Genomic DNA, 15,759 nt, shown 5'->3' on the forward strand with positions numbered 1-15,759 from the left:
CTATAAAAAACTTTCCTTAAAGATAAGAAAGTATGTATGTATCAACTTGTTTGTAAAAGCACAGGCAATGTATAAAGTGTTATGTGCATCTACTATAAGATTGCAAGATAATTATTTAATAAATGCTCTTGGCCTCGGGTCTTAAAGGTCACCAAACTGGTTCACTGCAGAACTGTGAGGGGAAAATAATACTGTCAGTTCCCTTTGTCAGAAGGCCGTGGTCACCAGGTTGGAAGACCTACATAGTATACTGCACCAGGGCTGATTTTACTGCGCTGGAGTGCAATTCATGTTAGGCACTTGAAATCTCATGACAAACATCTTCCTGACTTGAGTCAGGCTAATGCATGTATCTGAAATACTGAAAAATTACAAAGTGGGGTGAAGATCTCTGCCTGGATTAACTGTTGAACTCTGAAAGCACCATATGTCTGTCAGAAAATAAACTTACAGGATGAATGGTAGGCAGTAGTTCTTAAGTTAGATATTCAGGAACGTTAGAGTTTTCACACAAAGACTTTTATATCCCACTATAAAATGATTGACTAAAGAGATTTTCAGACCATGCTGTTACCTCTTGCCATCCAAATACCTGGTGAGACTATCAAACTGTTAAATAAGGGCACTCCATATCATGTACAATTTCTGAATCCATAAAGATGTAGAGATAAATCTATTTTTTAGGTTTAGGAGAAAGGGAAAGCTATTTAATCTGTTTGGTTTCATTGTAACTACCTCAGATACTGATAAAACTGCTGTAAGTATTTACATGGTATGAGAAGTTTTTCAGCAAATTAAAAGTAATGCTAATAAATTAACACCTTCTCACTGGAGATGATGAAAACTAACTGTATGTTCAGTGATTGTTAATATATTTCATTCATTACTTCATGCTGTTGCTAGGATTATGTTGGCATTGCCGTGACAGATGTGCTTTGGTAGACAGCAAACAATTTCATTACAAAATCCTGTGATAGTAGTTAAGACCAACTGTAAAGCACTTTTGAATTATGAATCTCCCTCTTCTATTGAGAGCTAGTTTTTTTCCTCAGGTGTTGTAATGCAGCAAGGCTGTAGCTCTTTTTCTGCCTGGGGATTTTATTCAGAGGGGTGCTAAGGACATCCTGTGTTTGCTTAGAAATCCCAGAGGAGCTTAAGCACAGATCAAGTCTGTCACATGCAGAGTGTGTGTTCCAATTTGTGTGGTCAGTTAGATATGCATTGATAAATATATGTGAAAATAAACTAGATGGTATTATTTGTTGGTATCTATTGTGTTTTGAGCTTAGTGTTAGCCAGTCATAATGGAACACTGAAATGTGATTTTTATCAAGGGTAGGAAGGCCAGAGTTTAGCTTGAATTTTAGAATAACAAAATTCAAAGTATTTTCAAAGTTATTTGTCCTTGAAATTTTTCTTCAAGTGAGTAATGAGGGATTTTTCAAATGCTTTGCAGACAAGTAAGACTGGTTGAGCACTCTGTGTTTGTACATGGTGGGTAGTACATAGCAAGTACCAAATTATGGGAATACTTTTATACAGTGTTTAGTACAGAGGAATCCCAGCTGAACTGGTTACTTGGTTTTGCCCTGATCTGAATTACTATTAAGAATGTCCGCTTTCCTGAACTATGGCATTTTAATGTCTCGCTTTGTGTTGGTTCATCAAGCAAGTCTTAATAAACTGAACAGATAGACTTGGAAAGTTGTAGTAACGAATTAAAAAAGTTACCTAATCTAGAATGATTTTAGCCATTCTTTATATGGGAATATGGAATACTCCTGTACTAGTGTTAGTAGATAGTACCTCTTAGTGTAATAATATCCACCCTAGACTTGTAGATAGATGTGAAAGGCTTCTATAGAAAAGCTGGCATAAGGAATTTACAAATGTGTGCTTATTTCACCCTTAAATGTGCTACATAACCCTGGCAGTTTAGCACGGCAATACGAGCTAGTTTTCTGCTGAAACTGTGCTGACTTATTTTATAACTTGAGATGCTGTGCCAAACCTCTCTGAATTAATGAGCAATTCCTGCTGACTTCAGTGAGCCTTGGATCGGGTTCATAGAGTTGTTAAGGGATGCATAAAATCTTGTAAATAATTTTATACAAATAGAATTTTTTCTGTGATTGAATGTGATAATTTAAGTGTTCTAATTAAAAAGAGAGAGACTATGAAAAGGTCACAGCTAAGTATATTTGAATATGGAACTGCTTTCAAGTGGTATTGAAAAGTGTCATGCTTAAATCAGTTATTCTAAACCACATTTAAAAGATTGTTTTCCTTAGCTTTGCAGCAAGTAATACATTTCATGGTTTTAAGGTTTAAGTTCAAGAAAGGGAATTAAATCTTCAAGTACAACTTTTGGTGTAAGACCAATCATATTTTTCCTCAAATGTTGGTAATATTAAGTTCTATGAGTTTAATTAGATGAAGGCATTTTAATCTTCAGAAGTTTACTGTTTACCTCAGAAAGATCAGGAGATACTGGGATGTCAGCAGTGTCTAAACCACTTTGATTTAGTGAGACAAGTTCGCAGGGGCCACAAAAAAAAAAACCCAAATAATTGTCATGTAAAGACTATTTTATGTACCTATTAGCCAGTGTCTGATCCTTCAGAGAAAGGCAAAAAGCTTAGAATATTTAGGTCCAATTGTATAGAGGAAAAAAAAAAATCTTTTGAATCCCTATTGAATCCTTAAACTTTCATTTATTAAATCACTGACTTGGTGCAGAACTGTAAACTTCGTAGATGTGCTAATACAGATTTTCCTTCCTTTCACATGGAAATAAGAGCCCCTGAGACTGTTACTGCGACCAAATCCAGCGTCCTGCATGCAGGACAGTTTGGGTTTTAATTTGAGGTTTTTTCACCTTTAAAATGCTGAGTTCTAGACACTTAAAATAATGAACAGTGATTAAGTTTGGTTAGACAAAAGTAAACTTATTTGAAGTTTCATGTTATCTCTAGCTTCCATAAACTGTGATCTTGCTGTGTTTGGTCAGAGAATGCGTAAAATTTACTACAGGATATGCTTTCTGTGCACTTACTAACATTAGGCAAATCACCTCTATGTATTCTCTTTGAGGAGCTGCATAAATGCTGTTTCATGATTTTCACGTTACAAGCTTTGACATTAAACTTCCAGAGTTCTTGTTTTCTGAAATATTTCTCCCCCTCAATTGAACTGTCTGCTGTTTGCACTTTTTTTTTTTGTTTTTAAGTGTGGAAAGCAAATCTTGTCACAGTAATTTTGCAACAGTCTTGCCAATACAGCGTAGATTGCACGATAGCTTAATTCTCAATACTCCGCAGTGTAATAGTTCTTCTGCCAAAGTATAACATGGAAAGATCATGTTGAAATGATTATCTGTGACAACCTCTGCATTCTTTTCAAAGGTACTGCTTGCCAAGATCGTTTCTTTATCTTGTACATCCTGCCTGCAGTATTTTTCCCCACATTAATTGCTGGCATTTTGCTGTATTAGAATATGGGGTTTTGTGACAAGTGATTTAACAAGCTGTTGTTATTACTATCCCCACCAATTTTTGTCTTGTCTACGAACTGTACTAGCAAAGTTTCATCACTGTCTAAAGATGACTGATGCAAACAAATAGAATTGAAGCTTATTCCTGCTAGAAGTGGATCTGTCTTTTGATGTCTTCATATCAACGGTTACGGTTGAGGTCTGCCAGAAGGCCTGTCTTAATCATAAATTTATACTTTATACTGAGAAGAATGGAAAGAAATAGAAGAACAAGCTGCCAACGGTCTGAGAACTTTTCAGTCAAATAAGTTTGTTCCAAAGGTTACTCCCAAGTTTTCTTCTAATAGATAAACAATTTATGGTATATAATAGACACATAGATTACCATAAGGGGAAGCTGCAGGTCTACAGTTCTGCTTTAAGCTGGAGATTTGTATTTGAACTTTCAATTTGTAGATTTTCAGGTGTGCCAGATGTTTAATAACTTTAACATATACGTTACAAATGGAAATTATTTTAGGAAAAAGAAACCAAAGCAACTGATACACTGACAGCACTTAGATTGACCCATTTTTTTCTTCAGTATTACTCATCGGGATAAAGTTTGATGCCAGCTTCCTCTAGGCGCCAACTGGGGGCATATAAGAACCATGTACATAATACATCACCAGGAGCCAAGCGGGTGTTTCAGTGATGTGCCTGTGGTACACGGGCCCCATCAGCTACATAGAGCTTATCTGAATTATTTCTGCATTTCTCAATTACTTGGAAAGATGCACATTTAATATGAATTTCCTTGTACATTGTACGTGTACTCTGTTAATTATTCTGCACATATTCAACTAGGAATAATGTCATGTTTCCATGAAAGTGCTGCACAAATTCTGCTTTTTAATATGCACAACTGATGATCTTCCTCCCGACACTGTGACAAGCACATTCACAAGAAAATGAGAGCCTGAGCTTACTAACATTACAATGACATCATGAGAACTCCTTACGTAAGGTGTTTAGTCATATTGAATAAAACTTCAGTTGATATCAATATCAAATGGAGAATTAAATTACTAGATTTTCTTTATAAGTGGAAATATTTAAATCACAAATTAGCTGCTGATAGTAAAAAGCAAGATGTTAAAACACAGTGACACAATGTAGACAATATATTCTTAAATAGGCAGTAAATAAAGTCACTCAGATATCCCATCTGGGTATTAACCATATGACATTGCCAGCAGCAACTCCTTAGTTCACTGACATCTGATGGACCAGATGTTGCAACTGGAGGAATTCTTTCCACTGCTCTGCACCTCAGAGCAGAAGGGTGTGAGGTATCATGGGGACTGTACCTTCCACACCTTGTTTTGCAACGTTTTCCACAGCACCCTTTTTTTCCAGGGGGGAAATAAAATCATACAAACCAGGAAATATTTAGGAAATAAAGTATGTTTATTAGAACCAAGATATTGTTAGTCTTAAAGTACTATATTTTGCTTATGAAATTATTAAAATTCTTAAGTTTGAGAAACATTTCCTTTTAAAAAAGCTGCTAAACGTTTAGGAAAAAGTGGGTCACTTGTGGTAGATTTTTGTAGTCAGTTTTGAACACTGAGTGTTCAAGAACTGTGTGTTAGATTCTGTCTTTCTCTTTTTTTTTGCAGATGGTCCTGTGTCAATTGGAATGAGTCTGGATATTGCAAGCATTGATACAATATCAGAAATAAATATGGTATTGTAGATTTGGAATATTTTTTTGTTTTACATGTTGATCAGCAGGTGTCTTGTGTTTACATCTGCTGGCAATGTGACTTTGAGGCTTTTTTTCCTTGTGCACTCTGTGTTAGGAGATGGAATTCTGTTTTTCATTACAGATAGTGCTTATAGCACTCCAGTAAGTATAGAAGTGCAGGTGCAAATCACACCTCTCATAGATACAAACAGAATTTACTATTGAGTATTAATCTTAGTGAAAGGTATGTCAAGCAGTGTTTATTTTCCAGATGAAATGTCTAAATATGCATTTCAGAAAATTAAAGATACTTTCATGTGACTTTGAAGCTACTCCCTTTCCTTGTGATTAGACGCAGCTGAACTCATATTGTTTTTCTCTTTTACTGCTACTGTCACACACTGATTTATTCCAGCTGTATTTTATTATATCTGTATCACTTATTTCTGAGCAAACTATGAAATGGAGTTTACTTCTCTAATTAAAAATCCTCCATTGATACATAGAAGCAAAAGGCAAAATTCATTAATCAGGTATTCAGTGTTAGTAAACGTATTAGATATACGCGTGTGTGTTTGTATATAAATGTACCTCTGTACTCAGTGTATTCACAGGTATTTTGCAAGGAGGAAGTAAGTTTAGAAATTAAGATGAGTGTATCATAATTATAAAAACACACCATAAATTCAAAAGTTGTTTAAAAAAGGTGCTTAGAAATAGCGTGATTTTAATATAAGGCTGCCAGGCATATCTGAATTGAAGGTGAATTGGGCTGAGAGCTGTATTCAAGGTCTCGGTAAATTTGGCACCCCTATTCCTTCCCTTGTGATGCTGAAAAGACAAATTGAGCTAAAAGATGATGATTCCCTTCCCATTTCACTGATTTATTTTGTTCTTTTTTCTGTCTGGATTTATACAAAATTTTTCAAAGGTTTCTTGAAAGATGCATTTTTCAGTAGTTTATGTGAACAAAATGACGTTTGCAGCCACTGAAATAAACCATTCTAAAATATAAAGTTTTACGGAGCCAGATTATCTGCTTAGAAAGCTCTGACTTCAGCTGAATTATAGCCCCAGACTTAGGCCATTAGCTCTTACTGTAAAACTCCACTGACTGTCAGAACAAAATCTACTTGAGATAATATTTCTTAATGATATCAACCTCACATCAAGTGCTGGAAAATTTGACAAAACAAGAGCCAGTGCAACTGCTATTGTAGTGCCAGCATTTAAGAAGGGGATGTGGAGAGTTATAGGCTGTTTGTACTCTGCAGCTGTTTCTGTATACTTTCATAAACCAGAATATCTGTGGCTTGTTGTGTATGATAATTTATTTCCCTTTCAGGATTACACAGCTACCATATTTCTAAGGCAGCGATGGACTGATGACAGACTTTGTTTTGATGGCAATAAGAGTTTAAGCTTAGATGGCCGACTTGTGGAAATGCTCTGGGTACCAGATACCTTCATAGTTGATTCAAAAAAGTCTTTTCTTCATGATATCACTGTTGAGAATCGTCTTATAAGAATATATCCTAATGGAACAGTCTTGTATGCTTTACGGTATGTGTGTACCATGTATCAGCCTTTATATTTGGTTTTTACTTACATTTTAAGCTTTCCAGGTTAGCATGATTTTGTGCTTAAGAAACTGATTTGTTTGTAAAAGTAGAATACTCATGGTCTTGTTGTTTTACAAATGTAATATGATTGACCGATATGATTAAATTCTTGTATTTAATAATGTCTTATTTTCTTCACTAAAAAGACCCTTTTGATTTCATGTAGACCAAATACAAAATCCATTCCAGTTGTTTTGCTATGAAGTCATCACAGAGGAAAGCAGGTCATGATGGTTGATTTGCATTTTTTATTGAAGATTATGCTTTGTATTAGATTTTGATAAGTATAACAAAATTGTAAAATGTATTGCAAAACAGCAACAAAGGTAATATGCACTTTGGAAGTGAGAAGGGAGCAAGGAGTGGCCTTTTTGGACTGCCACTAAACTCAGCTGCTCTGGAGTGTTTTCACATTTGGGATGCTTTTACTCTTCCATATTAAATAACAGGAAATATAGATTTTTTTTTTTCCTCACAATAGCTATTTGCCTGCAAATATTAGTTCAAGAAGGATATGTGGCTTATTTTATTTTTACTGATGAGCAATTTTCTCTCATCAATAATCAGCAATCCTTTTTTTTTTTTTCCAAGCATCACCACGACTGTTGCATGCAGCATGGATCTGACCAAATATCCAATGGATAAGCAGACGTGTACTTTGCAACTGGAAAGCTGTAAGGCACTTATTCCTTATTATTTTTATACAATTAGGAAAATATCTCTTAATCTTCAAGGACTGCTAGATATTATTATCAAAGAGGCTGGAATTTTCAAATCAGTCAAGGGGAAGTATGTGACCAGAACCTGTTGAAATTCAATAGTATCTGTATGCATAGATAAATACCTGAGGCTTCACTGAAAATAGCATTTCAATACTGAAAAGCTGCCATGTTACTTACTATTATTGATTAAACAAAATATCAGGGGATTATCATAGGCCTGGTTTTGCAGCGCATCCTGCAGTTATTCTGTTGGTCTTCAGAGGGAGTTATGTGAGCAGGTATTTTCCAGCACTGCTGAGAAAATTGTTTTTTTCCTTTCAGACAGAATGTATTTTCCTGCCTGTGCCCTGAAGCACAATTCCTTTAGGAAAGAGAGAAATTAGAATAAGGCCTATTCTTAAGGAATGGGGTTTATGTTTTATTAATTTGCTGTTTTCATGCTGAAAAAAAAGGTAATTTCATAGGCAGCTCAATTCTATGATTTACCAAGTTGTCTCTGTGCCAGTGTCCTGGGAAAAAATGTCATCAATTGATAGACCAAGACTGAATATACCTTTATAGGTTCTCATTTTATCAATCAATGTTCTCATAATTTTCATTAACATATACTCTCTAGTACTCTGTAGACATGGTCACTTTGTAAATACCCAAATGTGCATGTTTGTAGGTAACTTTTTGCTATTATTCATATGATAATACTCTATCAAGATATTTTTGCGGGGGATAATGGAAAAGGATATCCAGTCCTGTAAGGTGAAAATATGCATTCAAATATGTGTTGATATATATTCAAAATCTTTCAGAAGGTTTTCAGCACTTGGCAAGCTTTACTCTCTGCCATTGCAGTAAAGTGTAAAATGTTCCTTATCTCTTGTTGGTAATGACCAATAAGAAGATTGCTGCAAAAGGTTCATTTTAGTCAGAAACACAAAGAAAATCAACCTAAAAATCTTCCTCACACATAAGTCCCTCTAGAATCAGCAGTTTTATAAGATCTGTTTAACAGTGATTTGAATTAGAATTTGGATTTATCTCTTAAGTTATTTTCTTTTGGAAGAGCATACATAAATCAACATATATGGATTTACATCAGCAGCATTGCCTAATGAGTCATTTAGTGTTTTCTCTAGTTCTAGAATAAAATACATGTCCCACAGTAACTTAAAATTTATTTGACAGGATTAAACAAATAAGAATTCCCTATGTAATTAAAAATAAGCATTTTTCGGAATGATTCCATCTGCTTTTTCAACATCACACAAGTGCCTGCTCTCCAAGGGAAAAACATAGTAATGTCTTCACAAATGCTCCCATGACAGTGGTGTTAAGCTTTGAGGAAAGCAAACTGCTAGAAGCAATGAATGCAAAAGTAAAGAGCGTGCCTTTAGCTGTGGCCCTTTTTCTTTGGTGCACACTAGTACTTATTTTTTGGGTACTCTGGTAATGGTGATGGCTCCCTCATGAGATAAGTGGTGTGAATTTATAGATGAATAATAACATCATCTCGTAATACTTCTTGTAGATACCATTACTTGGAATTAAGAGTTGCGAATGTAAGCATGCATGCACATCCTTACAAATAGTGACATTTATAAATGGAATGTAAAACATATAGCAAATATTTGAGCTGAGACAAAGTGTTAAACCTTATATTACGTGATTACTAATGTAAAGGTAGACATGACATGATATTATCAAGTAATGGCTTTACACAATAAAGTGTCCATAGGGGCCTTTTCAACGTGCTATTCAACCATTGGTAGTTAATTTTTATAGACTTAAGCTTTCTACACAGCAAAATGCAGTGCAGCCAAACTGTCTATTGGGTTATCCAGAGATGCCGCTCTGGGTCTCTGTTGATATGTCAGATGTGACATCTGGGGACTTGGAGGGTTCCTGCAGCTCTGTTAGTGCTGCCAGGGGGTTCATGCTCTCTGCCATGTAGTAGTGAACACCACCATTCATTCATAGTGGGCTGAGGGATTTTTTCATATTCCCCCACCAGGCCTCTAGTCCAAATACATATTAATGCTTTAGGCCCATCTCTGAAATTTTACTTTCTATTTTGAATTTGTCCTTTAGCATTTATTCAGTGAAGAGCCACATGAAGGCACTTAACTTGTGCTTGACAATCAGGGGAAATTAAAATTAGCAACAGAAAGGTAAAGAAACTAATTTGTGTTAGGCAATTTGTGTTTAATCCCAAATCCACTATTCCTGTAGTTAACCCTGTAGACATTAGCTGCTCATACTGTATCAGCAAAGTATAGGAATGAGACATTTTAGGCTTGAGTAATTAGTTAGAATGAAAACTCAGTATCATGTGAAGAGAATAGACATTACTTGTAAAAGCCAAATAACATGGCTTAAGGATTTTGTCTATATAAACTTTTAACACATTTTATAATTAGTAAAATATAAATCCCCTGAATAAAGAATTATTTTTCACAGAGGGAGTACTGTGCTATTTCACTTTACTGACTATTGGAAAGACTCTCCTCATGAAATTTCATCACAAGTAGAGTTTTGGAATTAGTATTTTCAAAGATTTTTCATAGGCATAGTCACCAAAACCTATAAATCATTCAGATTATGAAAATACTTTGGAACAAAAATGGTTCTCCGTTTGGAGATGCGCTTGTTATCACCCATCTAGACATAGAGAATTTCTCCCATCTCCCACAGCTTGGAATATTCAGTGTCTTGTAAAAATAAATAAGAATTTACTGTGGTACTCTCAAGTTCCTTGAACCTTATTTAAATACCTGCAGTTCATTTATACTGAAGGAAAGGAAAATTAATTCATGCCTGGAGTCATGCATAGAAACTGCTTCTATAAACGTCTTTACTTTGTCTAAAGACAATGCAATCATTTGTTTGTAGGAAACATTACTTTTATTTTTCATCTTGCAAATCTGGGAAGTTTCCAAGCTTGTGGTTTTGGAGAATCAAGAATTTAGCTTAGACTCACATGCTTTTGGCCTAGTATTTTGACACAGTGGTATTTTGGCTTTAGTTTCTATAAAGGGGATAACATGAGCAGAGATCCCTGGTCACAGTACGTTTTCAGAAAACTGCCAGTGAAAGTGAAAACAAGATTTACATTTTAAGAATGTTCAGGGAAAGAATCTCCAGGTGGAGTTGTCATTATTATTGGTAACCAGCTCTGTGTTTTCTTGAAGTGAAATTTCTGAACTCCTGTTTTTCCTACGTTAAATTGCTGTAGGAAATTAGTTCATTTTGTCATTGCAAGAACCAACGCTATTAAATTAAGAATATTAAAATGCCCTTTATTATTTTAATGCATCTCTTTTTCTGTGATTCTAGAGCTTTGTTCTTTTTACAGCATATACCATTGTGCAATGCATTGCATTATTGTTTCACACTGTAATTTACTTACAATTGACTGGAGTCTAAAAATAATCATCAGCTTATGTTTCTGCCCCTAAGCTTAGCTATTAACTCACACAATATAAGTCTGTCAAATACAAGAATGATTGATCTAAGTAAGCTAAAGGAAAAGATGTTCAAATGCTCCCTGTTAACATGTAAATTACATTAACATAATCTTGAATTAATCATATACACTAGTCTGAAAATTGCCTGCCTTTTAATATAATGGGGAAAAGCTACAGAGGTATTTTAGCTATGATTGTGCGGCATATTGACAAGTGTGTGCAAAATACAGTTGCCTTCTGATGGATAATTTATGTCCCATCTCAGCTCCTAATTACTGCTTGAAGGTTAAGATGAAATCTCCTGGGGCCCCTGAAGCATGCCACGCTGTTGAGCCTGCAGAAACATCAGCATCTAAGCTGGTATCCTTGGGAAGCATCCAAGCTCCAAAGCCAAAATGTCATCCCAAGTGACGACCCAAGCCCAGCTCAAAGCACAGTGCCAGTGCGCAGCCACCCTGCTGCTCTTTTTACCCCTTCATTTCCACGGGAATGAAGGCCAAAGGCACTGTATTCAGAAAGAGCAGCCTGGGATGCAACAGAAGGCACACTTACTGTTTATTCCAAATGCTGGCAGTGCTTTAATTCATAAAAACTGTAGCTTTGTAGAGCTTAATAGCTTTTGCCTTTACAATACCATGTGGTACTAATCTCTTATTAGTTCATGTCATCTATACTAGAGTAAAACATGTAAAAAAGACCACCTCCAAAAAAATCAGCTTTTAAATTATAAGGCTTTGTGTGTTATTGGGAGTTTTGTTACGGACAGGCATTATGTTCTGCCAAAACCCATCATTGTTTACATCTAGTTGTACTTTGAGACAGACAAATAAGAAACAGCTGAACCATAAGTGTACTCAACACAAATTAGTTATTGTGTAAAATAAACACTTTTGTTGGCTTGTGTATCACTACAGGGGGGTATAACATCAATAATGTCATGTTTTACTGGACTAGAGGAAATGATTCAGTTCGAGGTTTGGACACACTCCGGCTGGCACAATACACAGTAGAAGATCACTTTACCTCGGTATCCGAAGCAGTGTATGAGACAGGTAAAACACTTCTAAAACCTTCTAGGTACAGTTTGGAATATGGCGCTGGAAACAGAGCAGCGTTAAGGAAATGAGCGTGTTGTTTTCTCTGAGGAAAATGGTTTTAATTTTCTGCTAGATTTCATTCTTGAAACTATACAAGCTTGACCAGATGTTACCAGCAGAGACCCAGATAATTACAAAGATTGAGGTTGCAGGGTATGCATTATCTGAAAAGTGGTAAACAAGAGATGTCCTACTCCTCCCATGTAATGTCACGGAGAGCTCTTGTGAAGGAAGAAGAGCCTGTAAATTGGGCATCTAAACTGGAGAGAAGCCAGGGACGTACGCAGCTCAGAACTGTTCCTTGTCCTCCTGGAAACAGCCACTCTGGTTTTATGAGGCAAGACAAAAGCCTCTAGTCAGTCATGAAAATTTCTGTGAAAATGCTGGGTGGTTTTACAACTGCAAAAAGTTGGGGTACATGGCTAGTGCTTGCCAGAGTTGTTCTTCATCTGCAGCAGGTTCTGTGCAGTCTGGTGGGTAGCAGAGCACAGATTGCCCAGCCTGAGTTTCCTCTGCAGAGGAAGGAGCAGAAGCATTTCTACAGACCTGCTTTTCTGCTGAGCTTGGCAAACTGCCTTAGAAAGTTTCCTCTAATGGCAGGATTTTCCCTCATGAAAGAGTCTGCTCCTTTTTATTTTCCAGAGATTTTGAAAGGGCTTTCAAAGAGTTCAAGATGTGCCAGACCTGCTTTATCCTCTTTGAGTTACTCTTTAGTCCTTCACTGCTGTGCTTCATGGCATACTCAGTTTCTCTTCTGCTCAAGTCAACATGCCAACAGAGAGAGAGGTCTCTAAATGATGGCACGCGCATCCTCCAAAGATGTAATTTAACCAGAGGATATGTTACTAATTCTGAATCACGGAGACATAGTTTCTCTATACCATTGTTGGGTATTTCTGCTTTAATAATTCAACAAACAGAAACTTTATGCTCTAATTTCAAGGTAAAAGTCAAAATTTTCTCAATAGATATAGAGGTAGAAATGAAGTATATACTAGCAGGCTCCAGGATCACAAAGTATCTTGCTGCTTATGTAAGAGACGTGCTTGCCTTCCTTCTCTTTACTGCTTCTGAGTAAGCAACATTAAGTTCAATCAGAGGGGAACAATCCTTTACTGCTGTTCTGTCCAGAAGCGTATTAGGACCTGTTCACTATACAGAAGAGAGGAAACCTGCTTAATTCTTACCACCTTCTGTCATAGAGTCTAGACTCTGAAGCCAAAAAAGTTCTATTATTTTTTACCAAATAGAATAAAACCAATTTCCAGTTGTTACCAAAGAGGCACGGTGAGATGAACTGTGCTCTTTTCCATAAATTATGCTGTTTTCCTCCCTTTGTGTCAGCAGTAATCTTATGTATGAAGTCAAAAGCTACTTTTTTAAATTATGCATTTTAACACATGCAACTTAATTAAATTAAAATTTGGCACACCTGCTTGCTTCAATTCTGTTGTTCAAGAAAGCCATGTTATCATGTTAAGCAGTACTTTTAAAATGGAATCTCATAATCCCCTTTATTTTCTGTTGAGTCATTATAAATTAAGTTCTGTTTTCTGCAGTGGAAAACAGTGTCTACTGTAGCCCGTATTAAAAGGAAAAAGTGACCATACTAAGTAATCAATTTAGATGTGAAAAATGATGCTTTGCATTTCCTTAGCACCATTAATAGATCTCTGAAATTATTTTATAAATTACAGTTATTCACTAGGCTAAAGCTAAACATACAAGAGAAGAGCCATGCATAGTATTTCCTAACACAGCAAAAAAAGCAGTCAGGACTTGATACCCTGTGAACCTGATCAGACAGTACAGCTGCTGTGCGAGTGAATTATTGTACAACAATGCAAACCTCAAGTTCACATACAGCCACTGACAGAGCCAAATTTAAAACATGGTCAGTGAAATTCTTGCGTAAGTAACCTCAATAAATTTCAGAAAAGGATGCTGTAGATTAATCTTTTTTATAGAACAGCATGTATCACATAATAATCACATTATTGTAATCACATAATAGTAAGTCACTTTGAATAATGTTAGCTAGACTGGTGGCTAGGGTTTGATATTGATTTTCTTTTTGGTACAGACCAATTTAATTTTGAACATAAGTAAATTAATTGCTAGAACTCCCTCCTAAATGTCTTTTAACTATGGTCCTTATTCTGTGTACACTGATGCACTCTTAGACCCCAAAACTATACATGAGCATCACTGGCTGCTGGGTTTTTATTTTAGCTGCATATCCAACACCACCTAAATTCTCAGAGTAATTAACAGTGATATAAAATGCTTGCTTTTCTTTTTGGAAAAAACGCAAAAGCAATGAAGGACTGCTACAGTTTAGCTTTTTATGTAAATAATCATAGAAATAAGGCTGAGGTACCCTTTAAGAATTCATTTAATCTATTCTCATGTCCCAAGGCAAGGTCATCTATATCTACAGCCTACTTCCTGACAGATGGTTCTAGGAATAAGTCAGATAAACCTCCAAAATGTCTGCTTCATCCTCCCTAGATGTTTTTTTCTGGTGATTATTACATGCGTATTTTCCTCATGTGTAATCTTGATCTCCCTTGCTGCATTTCAGACCCATTATGTGGATACAGATATTTCCTGCTATTTATCAGCAGCTCTTTCACTATTTCAGGACAGATACATCTTTTCTCAGACCAATGCTTTCTTTCTTTTTAATTCACGTAGTTTTCTAGATCTCTTGTCTTTGCTATTGTTTTCCCGTAAAATTTCTCATATCTTTACTGATGTGCAGTACCGAAAACTGGGTACACTATTCCCATCAGGTATCCTCCCTAGAGGGAAAGGGTTTACTTAAATGCATTTCTTGAACTGTGTTCCTCTTTATCCATTCTGGGTTGATACTTGCTTTTCTTGCAGAAAACTGTGCATTTTTGACCTTGTTCAGCTTGCAATACCTGCTAGTACTCCATCTCCTTCATCAGCCTTTGCCTACGTATTCCCTGTGGTCTGTCTATGGAGCTGGTAATTTCCATTTGAGTCTAGGACTTTGTACTTGCTTTTGTTGAATTGCATCTTGTTTTGCTCAGGCTGATAGTTGTTGAGATAATTTTGAACTCCAGTCCTATTTTCCTGTGTGTTAAAAGATACTTGGTATATCATCATGTTTGTTAGTGAGAAGTACTGGGCACAGGACAGAACCTATGTGTTCCCACTTGATAAATGCTTCTATTTTCATAGCAAGTGATAGCTAATTAATCTCAATTAACATTTTTAATTGGAGAAAGAAGCAAAAACGTCATTTAATACTTGAGACTAATTGGCTGTTGATAGCTTTTCTTCTAGCCAGCAACTTTCCTTAAATCTTGCTACTGCAGCTCTCCTGCCAAGTCTTCAGTAGAAGCAGGAATGAAGAGGGTCAGCTTGCTCAGGTCTAGTCTAACACTGAGTCTTCAGCCGGAGCCCAGAAGGCAGGGAGAGTTATGTCAGGAATCAGTGCTCTCAGTGCACTTCCCCACTTGGAAAACTGTGAAGTCAGCAAATGGGCATATTCAAATGGTATTATTTTGGCAGAACAGAGGGAAAAATGACACAAAACTTAAAGTCAGTCTCCTTTCCTTGATGCACAAAGACAAGACACTTGTCCTCTTGAAAAAGACTGCAAAGGA

General features: G+C 36.1%; 1 protein-coding gene across 3 annotated transcripts in view; it reads left to right on the forward strand.

Moving 5' to 3' along the window:
• Positions 1-15,759, forward strand: part of LOC138724208 (gamma-aminobutyric acid receptor subunit pi-like) — a 44,301-nt gene that overhangs the window by 13,462 nt on the left and 15,080 nt on the right. For 2 of the 3 annotated variants that reach the window (XM_069864063.1, XM_069864065.1), the window contains 4 exons: positions 5,155-5,222; positions 6,568-6,785; positions 7,436-7,518; positions 11,939-12,076. In XM_069864063.1, coding sequence (XP_069720164.1) covers positions 5,155-5,222; positions 6,568-6,785; positions 7,436-7,518; positions 11,939-12,076 — 507 coding nt within the window. Of the gene's footprint in view, positions 1-4,339; positions 4,495-5,154; positions 5,223-6,567; positions 6,786-7,435; positions 7,519-11,938; positions 12,077-15,759 lie in introns of all 3 variants that reach the window. The other variant, XM_069864064.1, reaches the window with a different exon arrangement.

The sequence above is a fragment of the Phaenicophaeus curvirostris genome, chromosome 9, assembly GCF_032191515.1.
Source record: "Phaenicophaeus curvirostris isolate KB17595 chromosome 9, BPBGC_Pcur_1.0, whole genome shotgun sequence".
NCBI lineage: Eukaryota > Metazoa > Chordata > Aves > Cuculiformes > Cuculidae > Phaenicophaeus > Phaenicophaeus curvirostris.